Below are 23,817 nucleotides of genomic sequence, written 5' to 3'. Positions count from 1 at the left end.
ACAGGATGTGAGCTAAAGATTAGTGTCGGTCAATCAATGTCAGAGAAATCTCCAAATCTTCATTGCAAGCCTAAGCCTTGTTCGCACTGGACAAAATTTAAATGTTAAATGTAAACCAATGTTTAATGCCATGGACATTTTGAAGCATTGTTTCACACTTGGATTATTCACATGGTTAGTTTTAACAGGGTTCAAAACATTGAGATTACATTTTTTTTTTTTATTCTGACTGGTTTTTATTGTATATTTGACCATTTTAAATTCTTGGTTTAACACATTATTAATTTATGTACATTTAAACTAAGAATTACATCTGAAATTTATGCCTGTAGCTGATATTTCAGCAACTTTCCGAGAGTAGACAGAAGATAGAGTATCATTTTAAAATCCAAACTCTCCCAAAACCATCATGGTCCCTTGTCCTATTTACATTCGGGACAGTCTTTTCTGGAAACTAAACATTTCAGTCGTATGTTCTAGTCACAAAAGTGAAAAGAATATTTTGTAAGCTGGACTACAACATATCCTTTCTAAAGTTTTTGTTGTTATAGTGGATTATCAACACTGAATAAAGGAAAGTATTTATTTATAAAACTATATAATAGTCCACTGTAACTATGTAAACCATCAGACATCATAATCCATTTTTATTATTAAAAAGTTAAATTACGCTAGTATTACTGAATATTCTAAATTTGATTCCAAGATCGTAAAAATAATAGTAGCATACTATCTATCTAAACACTAACATGATGTATGCAGTAAATGCTAAGCCACCTCTTGTTATTTTACCATTTGACTATTTTATGAAAATAATATTTAAAGCAATAGAATCACCCACACAAGAACAGAAATATAATCTTTCATCTTTTATACAATTAAGACAGAAAAAGACTTTATGAAATTATTGCTTCGGTTTGTGATACTATAATACAAAGCTGCCCACAAAACTGAGATTTATTTTCATCATCATTTCTATACAGACAGCTAATATTGCTACTGTGTTTAAGATTGTAGTAATGGATGCTGGCATATCAAATGTACGCTCTCTGACGTACATTGCTTTTCATGTCGTATCTATGCAAATATCAGTTTGAGCAAATAATTTCTTCATCTCTGTTCACAGTATGCTAATTACCGCAAGACTTGACGAATTGTGTTGGCTGAAAACACCTGAAGTAACAGTACGCTGCAATTCTTGTTGAATAAATAATAAATCATTGCTCATTTGAACATTTGTGTATTTACATCTATAAGAATGTAAATTTAATGTTGTATTATCTCAAAAAGTAACTAAATAATTGTAACAATTAATTATTTGTCTTCACAAATTCAAGTGTAATATTGATATTATTCACAAGACTTCCACTACTTTGCTTTATTTCTTGTGCGAAGATATGTTATGTTTGGTTTTTTTAATACACTATTTTGAAAAACATTTTTTTTTCTATACATTTTTTAAAATTTTAAATTAACTACTGCATCAGTTTTAAAAAATCAAGATGTTTGTTTATTTAAACTTAGAACTGTACTGTGGAAACTTGAAGGAAGGAACACTTAAAAGTATAAATAGTCAATGTTGATGGAAGGAACCCTTTCAATACTATTACTGTACTGTGCAAAAAGTATCAATAGTCAATGTTGATTGAAGGAACCCTTTCAATACTATTACTGTACTGTGCAAAAAGTATCAATAGTCAATGTTGATGGAAGGAACCTTTTCAATACTTACTGTACTGTGCGACCAGTATGAATAGTCAAAGTTGAAACTCTTTGGGGCTTCTTTTCCTTTTTCTGTCCTCTCTTTTGGATTGGCAATAGCTGAAAGGTAAAAAAAAAAAAAATTAACTGAAAGTCAAATGATATTTATATAGCGAATAGCACCAACAGTGGCTGTGTGAACTAGTACACTTCTCAAAAGATGTACTAAGTTCTTTAAAGTACACATGAGCATAATTCTGTGTACCTGTAATTGGACCTGTATGGTTTATAGTCTTTATTCGGGAAGACCACCACTTAAGTTTTGGCCGTATGTAAATTAAGAGTTGTCAGCTATGACGTCGAAGGGGCAAATGAGCTTAGTCCTCAAGTCCTAATCTTCAAGGAAAATTCAAGGTAACAGGCCTTGTCTTCTGTAAATTATTGGTGTGCTACAAATTGCACTCCCCAATACATTCAGGTGTGCTGTAGGTGTGCTGTTTGTATTTTGGTGTGTAGAAGTTTACCAAATTTAAGCATGTTATAAATCGCACTCCTCAAGGGCAGTTTAGGAGTGTGTTAGGTGAGTGATCGCACTCGCTCGCCTTAAAAGACAAGGCCTGAGGTAAGATACTGTACATTCAAACATCAGAACCATAATGGATGGATTACGTTTCCATTGTCTTAACCGCTCGGGCACTCACTGCCAGATTATTATACAAATTTGAAGTCAATTATACAAAATATATTCAATAATAACACCAATAATTTAATGCAGTAGGTTTATTGAAAATTTAATATAGATGGTTTAGTTTATTTCTGTTAAAGAGGAAGGGAAGGGGTAAACTTAACCATATTAACTGTGGCAATGAACACATTATTAAAAGGCAAATTATTCTATTTCAACCAAAAGGTAAATACATTGTTATTGAAATTTCACAAAATGATATGTCACTTTTAGCAGATTTAAGTGATTTAATAGTGATGCATGTCAGAGAGTAAGTTTAATAAATATTACATTTATAATTTAATTTAAATCAAAATATAATTTAATATGGAATAATATTTTACTAAACTTCAGATATTACTTGCTTTATAGTTCAAACACTATTTAATCTACAGTAATATCAAGCAAGCCTGCAATTTCAACTGATAATTGTTGTTGATAAGTCTCCAAATCTATTTTCGTTTTAGTCTATTAAAAGCCAATTGTGAACAAACAGTGTTATTTCACAGACTTCGCATTTATGATGGAAGATGGTCATCGGGTCTCCATAGCAACACTGAAGTCATCAAATAAATTCAAGGTCAAATGTTGCTCAAGACAAGATCACATTATTCATTCTAGGTGCACAGGTGAAAATAAGACGCTTTATTTATTTAACATAACACGAAAACAATGTTATAATACACTTACTCTAATATAAAATATTTTATAATAATTTATGATAAATATGCAGCTTGGCTATTTCATTTTGGAATTTAATATTATTAATACATGATGAAACCTTGTCAATTTGACCAATTCATTGTATTTTAGCTTTATTAATATACATTCTATATAAAAATCAATGAAAATGTTTTGTATACATCGTCAAATTTAAGCAAACATTTAATATTCTTATTTTAAAATAATATAAGTAATTTAATTTGGAAATAAAATATAAAAATCAATATAATTATGTTTTGTATGCACAGAAATTGAGCAAATATTCATTAATAACTTAAATTTTTTTAAATTAGGAAATTATTTTTGTAGAAATGGTATCCTTGTGACATTTTTAATTTTGTTCAATAGCTTTTAATATGAAAAATGTTCATTTTTTAAAATAGTATGGGCCAGACAGAAGATCCTTTATGTGGCATAGTGGATTGGTACTCAGCAGGCTTGTATTAATGCCTATGTTCTATTCTGGTTCTAGTATTATTCTAATATAGCCAGTAGGATGTAAACAAAGAAATCTCATCTTTACCGAGAGCCATTACCAACATACTGATATCATCTCTCAAGTACATGACAGGGCAGACGCGTTGACTTTCTCAGTGTGTAATGTTTGTTCGATATAATACGCTGTGGGGAAGAATGCTAAAGATGGAGCACCATAAGTTTCAATATGCTCAATATAACTTCATTTACACTGTACATGAACGCAAGGTATTCTAGTATTATTTCCCACAGAATAAAATAGTTCACAGTACAAAATACAGCGTATGATTATACACTGTATGAATTATATATTTTAAACTAAACAGGTACTGTACGAACAAAGCATCCATCATTATATAGCATATAAATTGTAATTACCAAAAATTAAAATTACAAAACGTATTTTGTAATTGCTTAAATATCTTAATACTTCTATTCAAATATTGTTATGGTATACCAGATCTTTTTAATGGTCAGCTATAATAACAGAAATTACATTTTTAGCACCTAAACTGTTCTCTTCCTTCTTTATTTAATATTCCATCAGAAAATAATAATACAGTAAAATGCTATAAAGAAATAAAAGACATTTTTTATCTACCACATGAATTTTTTATAGTGAATCATACATTTTTGAGAAAAACTTACATTTCCGAAATCGATAACTTGACGTTTTAAATAAAATATGTAGTTTATTGCAATCTTTATATTGCAAAAACATTCTCAAGAGGCTTAATTTGTTCTTGAGGTCTAATATAGGTTATTATGAATTGTGAAACATTATAAAATTCTCAAGCTGAGTTAAAGTGAAAATGTTATGATGGACTTTACGGTTTGCTAAACATTAAATCATTACTTCTTTAAGAAATAATAGAAGTTTACAAAAAAATTTCAAGAATTTTTTCCAAAGTTTTTATTTTCTATTAAAAATATTATTCTTTTTATCACTGATCAATATGCAGTTAATTCTTGTTTGGTATCATGTCAAGCGACAATAAACATCCTGCAATATAGTGTCTGCTGACTGCAACAGCCTCATACCATAGCACCAAACTCCTAAACTTTAACCTTCTAATAATCTCTCAATATACTACAGTATGCCATATAGGGTTGAAGATGATTATTATCGCTAAACACATGTGAAAAGGTTCTTGAATCAGGAACAATATAAGAAATTCAGGACATGATTCTCAAAAAAGGTAATGTATTTTAAAGAATATTATTGGTTATACAGATATTGACTTCACTGGGATACTAATACAGTACTGTATCCCTCCACTGTATAAAACCAGAGAGCTTATTTCTACGTAGGCCTACAAGATATCAAAGGTAGACATTTTATATTAATGTGCAATAAATGCTAGCCCTACATGATACTGTGTACATCTGTTAAAAAGTAGCTCAGGCAATACTGCTGTAGGCCTACAGCAGTTGCAGGGCCGTAACCAGGTTTGACGGCGGGGTGGATCGTTAAGTTCTTTAGTGGAAGCCAGGGGCGGATCCAGGATATTGAAATAGGGGTGGCGTAGCTTTGCGAGCGAAGCGAGCAAACATTGGCTGGGGGCCAGGGGGCCGCCAAGGGCCCCCTGGTCGGGGTCCAGGGGCCGACGGCCCCTGGAAATTTTGACGTTCTAGCGCATTGTAAGTCGTTTAAAACGATTTACAAACATCTCATAATGTCATTTACCAAACACTCTAAAGCTCGCAAATTACGACATGTGGAACATGCAGCTGATACTTACCTAGGGTACCAAATGCAAGCTAACAACTTGCCTGTACTTTACGCCCCATACGCCCCCGCTAGATCCGCCACTGGAACCATACCCTCGAATTTTTTTTCTCTATAGGCCTATGGCCGCAAATCGCATTTCCGGCTATTCTCTTTTGTTTATGAACTATAAGTTGGTGTAATTACCAGCCCACAAATTTCAATTGCCGACCTTATATTGTCAGAGGACGGCATTCTCTTGCCGACCGAAATTAGGCTAGATCCCTCCTCCTTTCCTTTCTCTATCAAGCAGCTGGCTGGGCACGTCACACGCACGCGGAGACCTGTGTAGGGGAATACCCTGTTATGTCAAGCAAACAACTATGCTCTGTGTACAGCTCGCTAGCTCCAGAACCACGATGTTCAGCAGTTATCAAATAGAACTTATCTTGTAAATTTTAGTGTTAGGTTTTTATATTTTAGTTAAAATATATATATATATATTAATTAAATTTATTAATGCTTGACTAGGCCTGTAGTGAACAATCGTCGTGTTGTGTTAGTATGCCCAGCAAAAAAAAAGTGGGAGGCCAAGCGGAACTCGCTGTTCAGCGGGGGGGATCGTACGATCCCCCCGATCCCCCCCTGGTTACGGGCCTGAGTTGATTGCTTTATTTTTGTAAGGTTTATTAAGAGACAAGCTTTAGGCTTGGAGTTTTATCTGCTGATGGCATCGGTGCCTGACAAGATCCTGCTGAGATACACGATTACAAATGTATCAGTAAGATGTTAGATGCCACTATCAATAACATCTCATATGGAGGTCTGAATCCCATGGGTTTAATAAGATTGACTACCAGCAAAGATCTACAAGGGCCTGTTCCTACTGAGAGAAAATAAGCAAAACCTGTGTGGACAGACAACAATTTTTCGATAGAAGTAAAGAAAAGAAAATTCAAATAACCGAATGGCTAAAATACTATCAATTTTTTTTGGAAGAAAATTTCTTTTTTTTTGATTGACCGTAGTTGACTTTGCATCAACCACCATTTATTTATTGGTTATCCGCCTCAAGCGGATAAGCCCTTGGAATTGTAGTGTTACTTTTTTTTATTATTCTTCTTTCTTTCTCAGATTTTGTGCACGCTGTTTCTCTGCAACGTGTTAACATAACATTTTGTAACTTTCTAAACATTTAGACATTTAACTGAAGTTGTACTGCGAAGCTTTTGGACGCTGTCAGAGCCACGTAGCGTAAGTTACGCGCGAATTTCTGAAATTCTTAAATTGATCATAACTTTGAAACAAATAAATATTTTTTAACGAAATTTTCAGCCACGGTTGCTTCACATCAATTGTAAACTGTTTTATTGCTACCGAATTTTGTAACATTAGAAAGTGCGCGCGTAAACGGCGTTTGAAATTTTAAAATGCTTCAAATCATTTTCTGATTAAATTAGCGCACGTTTCAGGTCATTTTAAGCGTTTAAAAAATTCCCACCAGATGCGCACATTTTCACGCGCGCACGGCGCAGGGAACGCGTATGAGCCTTTATTTTGCATAGACTGTGTTTTTCAAACTTCAGTTAACAATTTTGCGTTATTTTATTCACTATTCAACTGGAAATGGCGTTACACGAGCACGTTAAACATGACTGGTTGCGCACGTAAAATGTCTAATAATTGTGAAAATGTTGCAAAATATGTCTACTTTTAAAAACGATACAGTTCATCAGAATGCAAGGTTACCCCCATTTTTTATTTTATTTTCTTGCAGTGTATGAATCATAGGTCTGATTTATTATAGTCTTGAATGCTAAAACGTGTTTGATGGCTACATTATGTGCATATTAAATATAATTTTTGAAATTTTGATCATCAAACAAACACTAACATTTTCAAAGAGCAAAACAATAAACATAACGTTTATCTTTTTACTTCACATTTTAATATATAAAACTTGAAAGCATGAACTTTCATAATATGTTACTGTTTAAAATGTGTGAAGATTTCATTATAGTAAAAATTATGATTTAGTTTGATAGGTAATAATCAACTTGCATCGAGGTGTTCACGACATACCGAATGAACGAGTAATTGTTCTTCGGATTTTCTTCAGCAGGTGCTCATATGGCTCGATGTGTAGTGCAACCGACTTTGGTATCAGAGGTACCGGGATCGAATCCCGTCACGGGAAAATAATTAAATAAAAGGATTTATTTGCTTATTACACTGAAAGGGAGTTTTATTTTCGAATAGGCTACTTTTTGGAAAAGTACTTGAATGCGCAAGATACGTTTGTTGCGGGCGGATAACCAAACTCGTCCTCAAGTGACGAGTTAAGATCTAGTTTTATTTTATGTCTTTAGGCAAATGTGGCCAAGGATTACCAATAGTAAATTTATCACTTTCCTATCAGATACAGTAGGTGGTAATCCCCCTATTTTGTGAACAAGTTCACAGAGGTAACTCCCTACTCTTCTCGAATAATGAACTGGGTTCTTTGAAGTACACACAGGTTATAACTGTGTACACTGGACCTACGGTTTATAGTCCTTATCCGAGAAGACCACCAGAACTAGGAGTGAGTCAGCCTTAACCCTTGCCGATGTTGTTGGCTCTTTAGGTATGGTAAACGGCGCTCCTACCATAACCGCTCGGCTATTTGACTCGCTAACGTCATGACCACCATCTGAATACATCTTAAACGTTTTTTGCAGAAATGCAATTGATATGGAATATCAAAATTGTATCAATTTATTTTCAAGCAACCTTGCAGCAGAAACAGATCTACCATTATCTGACAGGGGTGCTCAACAGATTTTCTTCAATTGTGCGTCCTCTTTTCAGAGAGATGTTGACCATTTATCCTGGAGGTAAGCATGGTATCGAACACAGTAGACCTACAGTTGCATTTATTTTCATCGAATTTTGGTACATTATGCTAAATTTACTACTTCTTTCCTATTCATATGTGGAAAAAGACCTGCACAATACATTTGCTTGAATTGACAGTATATATATATATATTTATTATGAATTTTAATTTTTAGAAAAATTGAAGATTGAATTATTAAAGTAACAAAGGAACTTACTAGTTGTGCAGCCTGTCATGGAGATGATGCATACAGACTTTTTCCCTTTCTCACGCGAGTTGAAAGGTCGAACTCTCACAGCAACTTTAACGGACGACATTTTGCTTCTTTTTATAATTTGCGGCTATTGTAAATTCACAAAATTACTGTATACAAAGACAATTATTTACAGAATTATTGTAGTGTAATTGAGAACATCTTAATGTTTGGTCCTTTGTAAAAATATTGCTATTAAAATCATGATATGCGGCATATATCGAAGACGGTTTTCAGCACAATTCCATAGTTAAAATCAGTTTATAAAGATCATTGATCAATTTTAAAATGATGATTTTATAAGATTATGTACTCCTGAGTAAATAAAATGCGATTTTATATTCGGTGAAATGAAAATACTCTTTTGGTTTCTTGTACTGTAGTGCGAATAAAAGTTTGTTTCTTCTTTAAGTTCTTCAATGTTTAAAATTGTTGGTAATTCTTGGTGCATTCAACTGAGGAAAAAAGAAAAGAAAAGTACATTTCTATTAATTAGGTTGAAATAATTTATTATTATGGCTCAATAATTATGAAATAATTAATACACTGTACAGTATGATCACTACTGAACTGAATGTTAATTAAATCACAATATAATTGAATAAATTTGTTCAGCAAAATAGGTCAGACATGCAAAAAAAGGTAAAAGTTGTCAAGCATTTTAAATTGTGTAAACGTCAACTGGACTTTTAACACTATCATTCTCATTTGGTCAATATAGCCAATAGCTAACAGTAAAGCCCCTGATCATTACAAAAAATCCTGGATTTAAAATTAATCTTTTTTTTTGCCTTTGATGAGACAGGTCACATGGTGTACAGGTATAATGAACAAAATCACCCACACGTTTTAGCTAGAATTCAGGAAATTTGAAATTATTTCCACAAATCCGTAGGCAGATTTCCCAATACAATTACAGTCAAATTTTAATAAAATAAGTCATAGTTTAGCTATAAATGCAATAATATGCAATGAAAAGCAATATATTGTAAATATCTACAGTATAATATGCATATTGAATAACATTTGTGATCAAGATCTGATTGAAAGAAAGTGTTATTTTCATATTTCAGTTAACTCTCCCAATACCGGACAAATTTGGACTGGCCAAATATGTTTTCCGGAAAGTCTGAATGTGTTTTTATTAGTAAAAAGAAATTTGGGACTTTTTCGTCGTCAAGAAAAATCTGGTTTTGGGAGAGTTTCTGATTTTCAGAGAGTCCCTTATTAGGAGAGAGTGAGTCAACTGTAAAACAGTTTATTGATTTTAACTTTCATCTATAGAAATAAAAGCACAGTATTATAAATATTTAAAAATTATACATGCTACGTTTAGAAAAAAAAAACCAGCTGGTTTTTAAATCAGATGATTGTAAAAATATATTGTACAGTATGTATATGTGAATGATATAGTACAATTTCAAATCAATGCTTCAATCTGAATTCTGAATGTTTCTTTTATCAAAAGTGAAAATGTATTCATGAATTTAAACAGCTCTACAATGTGTTATAACATTAGGTGTAGTTTTAATTCTTAAAAAATAAATAAATTCTGACTAGACAAGGGATCAAGATAAAGGAATTCATGACTAGATGTTCCAAAAAACAAGACAGTTTGAGCCACACGAGGGTGTCCAGATTTAGGACGAGTCCTAAGTACTGTACTTTCACTTTCTTACATTACAGCAGCGTAGTTTCAACATATCATTAGCATACGATATAAGGAAAGCAATCTATTTGTTTCAGAATCGTAGTGTGCTATTTGTGCTGTTTTGTGGCTGCCTTTTTCTTCTTTAACTAGGCCCTACTATTACTTTTTCAACTGCCTGAATTGGAAATAAAATATCATGAGAAATCTAGTCAGTCTTTCTCCAAACCAAGTTGAATCACAATCACCTACATTCAATCCACTTTTTCTTCTTTTCATGAAAAACACTCTCACAAAAAAATGTGTTGTTTTCCTTTTATTATAGTAGAAATACACCATCTATTAAAAGATAATCCACTTAATTGAATTGTGAATTTGCACTGAAATGCTACCAATTATTATTGAAAACATTTTATATAATGTTGGATCATAATGAGTAATGTATCATTAAACTTGTAGGCAATGTGATTAACGCGACAATTAGTATGTGTACTAAACATGTACGTAAATGATTACGGTCATTTTCTGTAATGTGTGCGTCATTAGAAACAACCATATGATCAAACTAAGTAGGTCATTTAAAGGTCGTAATGTGCTTCACGAAACATTATAATTTGCTTTTTAAAAAGTGTGAACAAATAATACAAAGACCAAGATGTGTCTAAACATGTGATTAGAATGTGGAGTTTGGGATATTTGAGATTTTCATAATTCTTAATTGAAACAAGGTAACATATGCGTAGCTGCAATACGCTTACCTGGATAAACCGACATATCTATGCCTTTTCCTTCTGAGGAAACAATGTAATTCAAAAACTGTGGACACCCCTCCAAGACAGTGAGGAAAATGCCTACATTGGTTTATCCAGGTAAGTTGGGCATGAAATAGACAATGATTTTAACTGATTACCATTTGAGTATCCAATATTGCATTTACTGTAGTACTTTTTCCTTCAGGTTTGCGAAAAATCTATAAAAAAAAGTTTTGTTTTTTTTTTTACAATCTTGGCGCAAACAATGTAGTGGACATCAGTGTGTATAAATTAATTTATTTTTTTTCATTTAAACATTTTTTAGCCCGTGAAATTTCTAGACTAATTATTTAAAATTACCATTACTTATTTTAATTTCAAGCAAAAAGTTAAACCGAACACACTAAAATACTGTCTCTTTGTTTATGAATAATTTAATTGATCAATAAACTAAAATGCTTGTCAATTAATGTAAATCCCATAGCAAATAAACACAAGGCTTGCAAATCCAGACAAAGACAGACAGTATCTAATGTAATGCACAATTATGATGCCACGTACAAAATAATGTACTGTACATAATTTACAATAAGAACTAGAATTGCCAATTAACGCATTTAAATTTATATTAACTTTTGGATCAAGTCTAATTTTTTTCCTTGTTGCTCAGCTACATCACAAATAAAGTAGTAAAACATTATAATACTTTACACATTTGATTTTTTAAAAAGCTTTAAAAATACTGTAGCTTTAGTCTAATAAATATTCCTTTATTAAAATAAATTTCTCACATTCATAACTAACTGATTCCTGACCTACGAACTCAAACAAGTTTTATAATCTTTAATATATTTTTAGTATGCACTTTATTATCCGTTTTGGGATAAATTAAGATTTTTGTATGGAATATTGTATTTAATGTATTTAATATTATTCTGGAATTACAACATCATATTAAAACAGCAGTATTCATTAAATTTTTTTTTTTAAAGATTTAGATGACTAATCAATCATTAACAAGAAATTACACTTTATTAATATCCCTTTGAGATAAATTAAGAATTTTGCATGTATTTATATTTGCATTAATATCCTGGAATTATATGATCTATTATTTTATGAAATCAACTTTAATGAATGTATTCAGTTTTACAGTATTCGGTTAATGTTTTTAAAAAGACTTAATAATAAGAAATTAATTATTTTATTAAATATTATTAGAAATATCTTATCTCTTCTTTTTTATACTGAAGAAATATTTTAATCCTCTAAAAAGAATAATGCTTTCTTTATACAAAACAGCTGTTTATTATATTACCATTTTACATCAGAGCAATGATTTCTAGTTGTTCATTAAATATTCAAAGATTTCATAAGACGAATACTGAGTACAATAATTTATTCTAATAGGCTTAATTATATTTACCTTATGAACATATTCCATCTAAATTATCATCACACATAATCCATACAAATATAGAAATATTAACAAAATTGAAAAATGTGATCCGTGTATATTATTTTGAGTGCAGTAAAAACGGTGCGTTTGTGCGTGCGAGTGTTTGCTTGCGTTATGCCGTTTACCGTCCACATCTACTTGCTGTATGAGCATGACCTTCATGGCTTTTAACATATTGATTGATTTGTTCATCATTAGTCGAGCAAACAATATGACATCATCGTTCTCTCGTTTCTATGCATTTGATTGGCTAATACCCTCCATGACGCAGTTACAGATCATTGATATTAATGTAGAATACCGGTTTGACTTAGTGTCTGTATCTTTACTTCATCACTGATAATAATATCTAAGGAGGTGGTTATGGTGGAATACTGTATTCTGAGATTTAATTTACAGTATGGTCAGCTAAGCTTATGAAGTGTGTTATTTAATTAGTAACAACAGAATAGAAAATAAATTTACATAACAACCACCTTAAATTTATGCGGTATGCTATCAAATTTTTTCCAGGAAAATACAGGAGATTACAATGATTCTAATTGATCAATTCTGATCTCCTCACCCAATGTTTTTAATTTAATATTTGTGAAATTTCATGTAAAATAGAAAGCTAAAAATAGATAGGCCTATTCAGAACTGATATTAATCGAAAAAACACATCCAAACCTCAATGATCACCCTCCATAGGCTAGACCTATTGATTCTGAAACTGCTACAGTATATATAATCTGGCCAGAGAACCTACAGTACAAAAACTCTGTCCAATATAATTGTGATTTTGTGTATGCTTGGATCTGAATTGACAGTCGGTCAAACCTGACATGTTCATTTACGTACTGTTGCTGACAAATTTTGTTGATGTAATGTTGACTTGTTCATAGTGCATGATGCGTTTGTAGATGCGAAGGAAACCAGACAAAGACACTCCGACTAAAGTCAGGATATTTGTCCAAATCATTACATGTGCTCCAACAGCTAAACACTGAAGAACCAGTGAACCTTGCTGAGTGATAGACATTCAATGCAGATTGAAAATTCCAATCTTGTATTTGGGTTAACAAATTTATTTTCTCAGTAAAGCAATGTGGTGCTAATTTTGAATATGGCTGCAATTTTCATTGCAATAACGACACTGTTACATAGATGGTACTCATGTCAAAACGAGAAACCAAAAACTTAAATTCAACAACAAATCAAGAAGTACTGTCATAATTAAATATTTAAGTCTACTACAGACTTTTGAAACAGTATAATAGTGACAGGACAAATAACAAAAAGCCGGAATCAGATTTGTATAATGTTCAACCAGGTAAGCCTTCATACATATAAAAGCTATTACATAGAATTCAAAACTACTGGAGTCGTGGACTAAATTGACAAAGAAAGTCCAATCTGACCACTGGCTACAATTCAATCCATTGGGTAACATTAAACCGGATCAATGGTTACTTTTGTTGACCACTGCCTACCCAAATCTGAATGCGCAAGGTAAACTGATGACCTTCACCATGCCAGTCATTTGACGCCATCAGTTAAATTTTGGTATAATCATGCTAAAACCAACTGCATAAAATTATCCAAGTATGAACAATGGTCAAATTTACCGATGACCTTAGGTAAAGTTTCCATTGATGTTACAACCATTTCAAGTCCAGTGCTTTTAATAGGCTAAAACTGTCTATCACACCATTGTTGTAGGCCTACTATACATTAAATAATGCATTTACCATACTTTTTTTAATAAGATATTCCTTACAAAATGGACTTACAGGTCAGTAAGCATTAGTAACAGTAATATGAATGGAATGTAAGTAAAATCTCGTATTGACTGTATTATAACTCTTTTCAATAATTGATTCTTAAAGAGATTTTGATACCATACTTTCACTCTCTATGCAAGATTCTCCTGGACACTCGAAAACAAAACTATTATGTTTGGTTAGATTAAGCAAAAACGCATAATCACATCATATAAATATATCTTCCAAAACCAAAATGGACTTAGATAAATAAATCAGAAACAAAAATCGTAAATTCCAATATATATAATTGGTAAATTGGATGGACAATTTGCAACATTGCTTCTACCTTAATACCTGGGTGTATACAATTAAAAGAATCCAGGAAGTTCTCTGTACAGGTTATAGGAACTTTAAAATTCTTTAAACATGGTCTTTGAAAAACTATACCTAATACAAAAGGTTTGTACCTAAAATCTGGTTGTACTGTATACAGTAAAGTTTCTCACTGTTCACAGAACAACATATCATTAATGAATAATTGTCCTTAAAACTATAATCTCAATATTATTTTTTTCGATATTCTCAATTACTATACAGCTGATAACATACTTCATAAAAAACGCATCTCATTGCATTTTTTTTCAAATCTGCAATTACCAGTTATTGATTACAATGGTTGGATACAGTAATACATGATAAATTGAAATCGTGCTAGATCACGTAGTCTTGAAAATGCCAATGTATCCATCTCAAGTGTGGGCGTTGTATTTGAAAGAAATTCCAGAAAAAAGGTGTAGAGCTTAATAATAGTACACATATTGCTTTTTGTTCACAGCTTGTAACATTATTTTTCACAGTTTATTACCATATTATGCTGTAGCAAAATCAATTAACAAATTTTGTCATTATTGGTATACAGTGAACTAAATGTTTTTAGTAATGATGGGGAATTTAAAAACCAACACCATAGAAGACAGTGCTGTTTTTGTCTCATTTTTTGTTTGAGGCCTTTTCTGTTAATTGGGATATTTTTTAATTCAGGAGAGCTGAACATGTACATCTTCTTGTCGTTCAACCATGATTGGATAGGATTGCTACCCTTTCATACATTGATTTATTTCTTCACACTAAGCCTAGAATTTATGGAAGTTTGACAAATTAGTTTTAATCTATGGATTATAATTGCATAATAATTGGATGATCAGAGGGCACTAAACCATAGAGAATTACTACAGTACAGCTGTGGCATGAACACATTTCTGTAAGGACAGAGGTTATATTGACCCTAAAATGCAATTGTAATACAATTAATTATGAAAGCAGTAGGTAACTGAAGATAGGGCCTGGGTTACCATGTACACTACAGTTTCGTATTGTTGTCTATAGTTGGCTGCTGAAGACATGATATGATCACACCTTAGGGAAGAAGAATTGAACATTGAAAGGTTAAAATCTATTCAATTCTAAAGAACATTGAGACTTTGGTATGTGCTAAAAGTATAAAATGTGAATACATTTCTGCTGCATTTTTTGCCATTGAAGAAAAAAACTTATAATAGGTATGTGTTTTCAGTGTGTGGTAAGGTACTGGTAGGTCTAGGTAAAGAAAATCAATACAACATCTCTTAAATCCTCATTTTACTAAACCATTGAAGCTAAAAACTGCACCAATTAAATGGTTAAGTGGTGCATATTTTAGTTGACTTTGCTTATATTTCTGGAGGTACAGTAATTAAATTTACTCATACACTATATTATAAAGATTTTAAAGAATAAAGCCATGCCATTAAGAGTAACAAATTAGTGTACTATAGCCATGGATTAATTTATTAAGACTACTGTATATGATTTATTAAACAATCCTAATTAATGAATAGTAATTAACAGTTCCAAGACAACAAATTAAATTGATTATCTACAATACAAGTAATATGACTTGTTTTATGATAAACTATGCACACAGCTTAGCAACAACAAGTATTACCGATGGTAGGATTTCTGACGTAGAATGAGATGTGACGTAAAGAATGGATGATGAATGTCATGTAATAAACATTTTCAATTTCAAATAAACAACATGAGAAGACAAATTTAGAATGTGATATAGAAAATAATAGACAAATATGTAAAAATAGAATCAAATTAATTGCTATCTTAAACATTATCCTTTTTCCTAAGAATAGATTTCAATATGCAATTTTATGAATTATCTTATTTTAATTAAACTAAAGGTTAATTGCCAGTTCTATTCTTGTCAGAAAAACATGTCATTGACATTGTGCTGGTACAAGATATGTTACTATTTTAGCATATAATATTTAACATTTCCGGTAAGTTAGAATTTATTATGATGAAAAGGATTTTAGGAATTTTATCAATAATTCATTACTGCTTCCATGAGCTGTTTCATTTCTTTACCATAAAAATACAAAAATACATGGTTACCCCATCGGTTGCTGACAGAAAGGTTCAGTAGGTCAATATAAATATTATAGAATAATGGGAAATAAAAGCATTCTTTAAAGGTTTGTGAAATGATTAAAATAAGTGGGTTCACATAGACAAGGTCAAAGTTGACAGAGCAGGATGTTACTGAGAGAACTAAATAAGAAGATAAGTCCCAACCAACACCTTACATTCTATATAGTTGTTATTACTAATATATTTTTATGTCGCCAATAATATTGCAAAATAACCGGAGAAAAAAATGATGGTTTAATCAAGAAATCCATGAACAATTTTTAAACATTGTTTTATCTAGCCAGGCCTATGGTAAGCTGTTCATCATGCGCTGTTCAATGATCAACGAAGCGCATCCTACCGTGGTTAAAAGTGAGACAGAGTACGTTCTCAAGCCCACAATATGGTAACGAATCATAAACAGAAAATGACTAGATAATATAGCAATTCTAAACAAATTGCGTGTTTCAGACATACCTTTTTGTTTTTAGTTCATTTCTTGTATGCGTGTACGGTTGATTAACTACTTTGCTAAATCATTTAAAGTCAGTACTTAATAGCTTACTCAGGTAAGGTCCGTCCGTCAAACGTGATAATTTACAATGAACTTCCTAGAATCTTTACCAAGAGTCCGAATTCCAAAAGCGCGAATGCAGATCATTGACACAGAATACCTGAATACTCGTCCTAAGATATTAGAAGTGCGATAATAGAAGTGCGAGAACAGTTTGAGGAGGATTTCCAGTTTTGTATTTATATATATTTATATTATATTTGATATACGAGACTTTTGTCTATAATCACTACGGAAGAAATCAAGTGTACAGTATTCTCATCAACTAAATAATAAATTTAAAAAATACCTAGCAATTTCGATATTGATATAAGGCCAAACAGAAGCAATTCTGTATTTATTTATTTAAGAAACAGCTTCAATGGCATATATAAATTAATTAATTAAATTTCAGTATATCACCGGGCGGTTTAGAATTAATGTTCATTGGTCAGAGATTGGTTAGCCATAAATATAATCTTTAAACCTATGGCTATTAGAACAACAAGAGAAGGTTTTTCTGCAAAAATAAGTTTTAAATATTTGTTTTGATCTTTAATATGATCGCTAATATCTTTTGACGGCTACCATTCTAATTCTGTAATGATCAAAATGTAAGATTTCTCTGAAGTCTGTGTATAGAACTTTTCTCAAGTCTGTTTTCAGTAGTCTGTTCCATTGTCTGTTTTATGTGGATCTTTTTTGAACATATATAAATGGTCTGTCACACATTTATGGGGGCTCGTCCGGGAGATTTTGTAACCTAGCGTGAACATTGGTAGATGAAACAATTGTACGTGATTCTGGGATTGTTTATTTGCCATATTATTGGCATACTGTATACTTATATTGGATACTTATATATATATATTTTTTTTTTTTCTTAAGAAATGGATCTCACTAAAATTGTTGACGCAGGAAAAGCGTTGGGGTTAGATGGAGTGGAATTAAGAGAGTTTGTGGAAAAGAGAGAGGAAGCTGCCAGAGAGAGAGAAGAGAGAGCACTAGAGAGAGAAGAGAGAAACAGGGAGAGAGAAGAAAAACAGCGAAACAGGGACAGGGAGAGAGAAGAAATGGAGCGAAACAGAGACAGAGAGAGAGAGGCACTAGAGAAGGAAGAGAGAGAGAGAAGAGAGGCACTAGAGAAGGAAGAGAGAGAGAGAAGAGAGGCACTAGAGAAGGAAGAGAGAGAGAGAAGAGAGGTATTAGAGAGGGACGAAGCAGAGAGAAAAAGAGCGAGTGAAGAAAAAGAGAGAGAAAACGAACAGGCCTATCTTATAGAAATGCGAAGGTTAGAAATCCAATTAGAACAAGAAAAGAATCGGGCACGGCCGGGTGGTAGAGTATTACCCAATCCTGAGTCACGGGTTAAGGCCAGTAAACCTAAATTACCCCCTTTCCATGATCGAACAGATGACCTAGATGCCTATCTGAAAAGGTTTGAACGGTATGCGACTAGTCAGGAGTGGAAAGAAATTGAGTGGCCGGTTAACTTAAGTGCCCTACTAACTGGGAAGGCTCTCGAGGTTTATTCCAGGTTGTCGTCAGCTGAAGCTAACGATTACAAACTGTTGAAATTGGCTCTTCTAAAACGGTTTCAGTTAACCGCCGATGGATTTCGACATAAGTTACGAACAGCTAAGCCCGAATACGGAGAAAGCGGCCCGCAATTTGCTGCGAGGATAAGCAATTATCTTGATAGGTGGATTGACCTAGCAGAGGGGGAAAAAACCTTTCAGGGGTTAAAAGATTTATTGCTGCGAGAGCAGTTTACCGATGGGTGTGGGAAGGACCTAGCTCTGTTCCTAAGGGAACGTCAACCGAAAACGATACAAGCGATGGCTGAAATTGCGGAGCAATATTTGGAAGCTCGTGGGGGATTATTTGGTAAACCAATAGAGTTTAAACAAAAAGAGCCAAATTCTCCTCAACTCTCCTCTAATAATGTTCCCAGTACATCCTCATCACAAAGCCCTTCTAGTTTCCGTAGTCCAACTTGTTTTATATGTCATCGTGTAGGTCACCTAGCTAGAAATTGCAGAGCCTCAACTATGCATAAGCCAAACTCTCCTCCAAAATGTTACCGATGCTTAAAAACAGGACATATTGCCAGAAATTGTAGACAGGACGCTAACAGTTGCGCTGGGTTGTCTACTTCACCACAAACAGAGTCTGATTGCCAGAAATGTACAAAACAACACGAATGTAAAGCCAAAGAAGAAATTCCCGATGTGGGTGCCAGTATGGTTACGAAAATGTCAGAGTCTTTAAATCAATGTTGTATCAATAATGATGGTGATAAGGTCACTCTTCAATGTGGGCACTGTCTTCCAATTATGACAGCGGCTCTAAATAATTCAATTAGTAAAATGCCCGTTTATACAGGTTGTGTTGGGTCACGCTGCGTCTCTGTTCTTCGTGACAGTGGCTGTAGTGGGGTGGTTGTGAAGAAAGATCTTGTATCAGCCGAACAACTTACTGGTAAGGAGAAAACCTGTGTGCTGATTGATGGCACGGTCCGCAACTTACCGGTTGCATTAATACATGTTAATACTCCATTTTTTTCAGGAAAGACGTATGCACTATGTATGAATAACCCTATTTATGACTTGATATTAGGTAATATTGCAGGAGTACGAGCACCAGGAAATCCAGATCCCACATGGACAGAGCGAAATCTTCAAGGATGTTCTGTTGTTACCCGGTCTCAAGCTAACACTATGGATAAACCATTCAGAACACTTAAAACTACAGAAATACACAAGCAAATCATCACAGCGGGAATTATGAAAACCGCCCAGCAACAAGATATCAGCCTTGCAAAATTCAAGGATCTTGCAGAGAAACAAACTACAACTGTGAGTAACAAACAAGCCGAGGCTAGGTTCATTTATCATAAAGACCTATTATATAGGCAATTTTCCTCTCCTAATATTGAACACGGGGATAAGTTTACCCAACTAGTAGTGCCAGCTGACTATCGACGCCAGGTAATGCGCCAAGCCCATGAAACCTTATTAGGAGGACACCAAGGGGTAAAAAAGACGACAGATAAAGTGTTGACAACATTTTGGTGGCCTGGGGTAACTGCAGATATTACTCGATATTGTCGATCCTGTGACATTTGTCAGAGAACTGTACAAAAAGGTAGAGTTACGAAAGTGCCTCTAGGAAGCATGCCTTTGATCGAAGTGCCGTTTGAACGGATTGCCGTTGATATAGTTGGTCCCATTTTCCCCATGTCTAAAGGTCGTAATCGTTATATACTCACAATAATAGATTTTGCTACTCGTTATCCAGAGGCAGTGCCTCTACCAAATATTGAAGCTGAACGGGTTGCTGAGGCCTTGGTTGGTGTTTTCTCTAGACTTGGTATCCCGAAAGAAATGCTTACCGATAGGGGATCACAATTTACATCTGAAGTCATGAGGCAAGTTAGTAAGTTGTTGTCTATACGTCAGGTAATGACATCTCCATATCACCCAGCTTGTAATGGTTTGGTCGAACGGTTCAATGGAACACTCAAACAAATGCTGAAACGTATGTGTGCAGAAAGGCCTACGGATTGGGATCGTTACATTGACCCACTACTTTTTGCGGTTAGGGAATCTTCACAAGAAAGTTTAGGGTTTTCTCCTTTTGAACTGTTATATGGCCGTACCGTACGAGGACCCATGTCCATCCTAAGGGAATTGTGGACCGAAGAAATCGAAACACCAGAAACAAAAACCACCTACCAGTACGTTATGGATTTACGGGAACGACTACATGAAACCTGTCAGATGGCTCAGAAGAATCTACAAAAATCTAAGGTCAGGTACAAACAATATTATGACAAAAAGAGTAAGTCTCGGGAATTTGAGGTTGGGGATAAGGTACTACTTTTATTACCCACAGACAAAAACAAACTATTGCTTCAATGGAAAGGTCCTTTTAAGGTTGTAAAGAAATTTGGGTATCTAGACTACCAAATTGACCTTAACGGGAAATTCAAAATATTTCACGCCAATCTCTTGAAAAAGTATTATGAGCGAACCGCAGACATTAGTGCTGCCTTAGGGGTATCCGAGCCTTCTGGTATCCTTGAATTAGCTAGCACCGCTGTTATTGAATGCGAACCTAATGAAACATTTACAAATAACCAAAATTATCATCTATCGAATGAGAATCTTTTACAGCTCCACCCTCTACTAGCAAAAGAAACAACAGCCGACATCCACATCAACGAAAGCCTGGATGATACACTAAAGCATGAGGTGCACCGACTTATCGGAAACTACAAAGATGTACTGACGGATTTACCGGGTAAGACTACACTTGGGCAGCATGAAATCAAGCTGGAAACTGATGATACAATCCGTTCCAAGCCCTATCCACTTCCACATGCGTTGCGAGGTACGATTAAGGATGAGGTAACTATGATGTTAAATCTGGGTGTAGTGGAGCCTTCAGGGGCACCGTTTGCCTCTCCAATAGTATTGGTAAAGAAACCGGATGGGTCAAATCGATTCTGCGTGGATTTTCGGAAACTTAATCAGGTTACAGTTTTTGACGCCGAACCGATTCCGGACCAAGAGGAACTGTTCACAAAGTTGGCCCATGATCATTATTTTACTAAGATAGATTTAAGTAAAGGGTATTGGCAAGTTCCCATGGATGAAGCGTCAAAACCTTTAACAGCCTTTCTAACACCAGATGGTTTGTTTCAATTTAATGTCATGCCGTTCGGCTTAGTCAATGCACCGGCTACTTTCAGTCGTATCATGAGAAAATTACTCAAAGGAATGGATAATACACTTAATTATATTGATGACATTCTAATTCACACAGCTTCTTGGGATCAACATATGAAATGTTTGTCTGAATTGTTTGGACGTCTCCGCAGGGCCAATCTAACTGCTCGACCAAGCAAATGTTTCATTGGTTATGAAACAATCGAGTTTCTTGGCCATGTGGTAGGGAAAGGACATGTTCAACCTCGAGTGGAGAAGATACAAAGCATCTTGTCAGCCAAACAACCAGAAACAAAGAAACAACTCCGGTCATTCCTTGGGATGACCAACTACTATAGAAAGTTCATTCCTAATTACTCTGTGATTGCTTGTCCATTAACCGACAAAACGAAGAATCGGGAACCTAACCGAATATGTTGGGAGAAGGCCCAGGAAAGTGCGTTTGTTAAACTTAAGGAAAAATTAAACAGTACTCCAATTTTATGCCTTCCTAATTTAAACAAAGATTTTATTTTGAGAACAGATGCGTCCGAATATGGAGTGGGAGCGGTTCTAATGCAGCAGTATGGTGACGTGAAGTTTCCCGTGGCGTACGCTAGCAAGAAACTGCTTCCTCGAGAAAAAGCATATTCAGTGATGGAAAAAGAATGCTTAGCCATTGTATGGAGTGTACGAAAATTTGAGTCTTATTTATATGGACGAAACTTCACGTTGGAAACTGATCACCAGCCGCTTGTGTTTATGCACAGAGCGAAATTGTCCAATGGGCGAATTATGAGATGGGCCCTGGCTCTACAACCGTACAAGTTCCGAATAGAGGCGATTAAAGGCAGTGAAAATGTAGGAGCTGATTATTTAAGTCGAGTGTAAATAGGACCCGTCACGGTATGGAGAAAATGTTGATACATTATTCTTTTAGAGGGGAGTAAATGTCACAAGTGACATAAAGTTGTGTATATATTTTGCAAGTCATTCTTACTTTTCCTTTGTTTTCACTATTTGAACCTTTCTTTTGTTTTAGGAAGCTATTGTGTGAAGCCAGTGGAGCAGAGTTTTTGTGTTGCAGAGAAGGATTGTGTGGTGTTTGCTGATTGGAGGAGAGGTATAAGAGTTAAGTTAGTGTGTGAGTTGCTGATTGGTGGAGAAGGATAGGGTGGTGATATGTGGATAATTGAGGGAATTTTGAGGTAGATGGAAATTGAGAGGAGACAGAGAAGGAGGGCTATGTTATGTTAAGCCAGAAAGGGATAGGTGAATATTGATATGAGAAACTAAGACGTACAGGAGAAGAAGTAATTGAATTATGGTGATATAGAGCTGAAGCAGAAAGGAAATAAAGAGATATACATGAAGTTAATAAATTGTGAGTTGGAGATAATTATGGTGATATAGAGCTGAAGCAGAAAGGAAATAAAGTGATATACATGAAGTTAATAAATTGTGAGTTGGAAGTAATACTATAAGGCTGTACTTAAATGTAGAACTGTTAATTGTTGAGATTACTGAGGATTAATTTAAATTGTGAATGTACATTGACGGAAGAAATAACTGTTGGAAACAGCAGATGTTGTTGCATGTAAAGAATTGTTTGGAAATATTGAAGAGTAACTGGATTGATACTGATATTATTTTACGTGGAAAGGAGAAAGAAATAATTGGTCGGGGAGCGGATTGCAGGGCAGAACGACATCAAGAAACATTTTAACTTTATATTTGATTTATTTATATGTCAGAAAATAGGAAGAATTATAATTGATAATACAAGCAGAACGGGAGCAGAGGCGTGGGAGTTGTTTAATTGCAGAATCGTTTTAACTTTTATCTTTCTAATTTGTTTTGTGTCAGCGTAGGAGAGAAGGCAAGAAGGAACGATATTGTGGACATTTAGTATTGTTTAATTATTCATCTTGTGATATTATTGTATTTGAAAGGGGGGTTTCGGGGATTTATTTAAAAATAAGAAGATTGTTGATATTTGGTTTGGAAGGATTGGGAAATTTGGG

General features: G+C 33.9%; 2 protein-coding genes and 1 long non-coding RNA gene across 4 annotated transcripts in view; 2 read left to right on the top strand and 1 right to left on the bottom strand.

Annotated features, from left to right (window-relative positions):
• LOC144858851 (kinesin-like protein KIF1A) overlaps nt 1-17,109 on the bottom strand; it is a 65,300-nt gene extending 48,191 nt beyond the window's left edge. The window contains exons 1-3 of one of the 2 annotated variants that reach the window (XM_078714982.1): nt 17,002-17,109; nt 8,429-8,905; nt 1,733-1,821 (exon numbers count right to left, since the gene is read on the bottom strand). In XM_078714982.1, the coding sequence (XP_078571108.1) occupies nt 1,733-1,821; nt 8,429-8,528 (189 nt within the window). In that variant the 5' untranslated portion in view covers nt 8,529-8,905; nt 17,002-17,109. Of the gene's footprint in view, nt 1-1,732; nt 1,822-8,428; nt 8,920-17,001 lie in introns of both variants that reach the window. The other variant, XM_078714983.1, reaches the window with a different exon arrangement.
• LOC144858854 (uncharacterized) lies at nt 4,739-8,523 on the top strand. Its single transcript, XR_013616672.1, has 3 exons — nt 4,739-4,824; nt 8,054-8,209; nt 8,387-8,523. It is a non-coding gene; the product is annotated as an uncharacterized LOC144858854 (long non-coding RNA).
• An 862-nt stretch (nt 17,110-17,971) lies between the features above and the next one.
• LOC144835572 (uncharacterized) lies at nt 17,972-22,684 on the top strand. Its single transcript, XM_078690653.1, has one exon. The coding sequence runs from the start codon at nt 17,972-17,974 to the stop codon at nt 22,682-22,684; it is 4,713 nt and encodes a 1,570-aa protein (XP_078546779.1).
• The last annotated feature ends 1,133 nt before the right edge of the window (nt 22,685-23,817 follow it).

This window comes from Antedon bifida, chromosome 2, assembly GCF_963402885.1.
Source record: "Antedon bifida chromosome 2, ecAntBifi1.1, whole genome shotgun sequence".
NCBI lineage: Eukaryota > Metazoa > Echinodermata > Crinoidea > Comatulida > Antedonidae > Antedon > Antedon bifida.
Note: the sequence above shows the minus strand (reverse complement) of the source record. Positions and strands in the feature narration are given on the sequence as shown.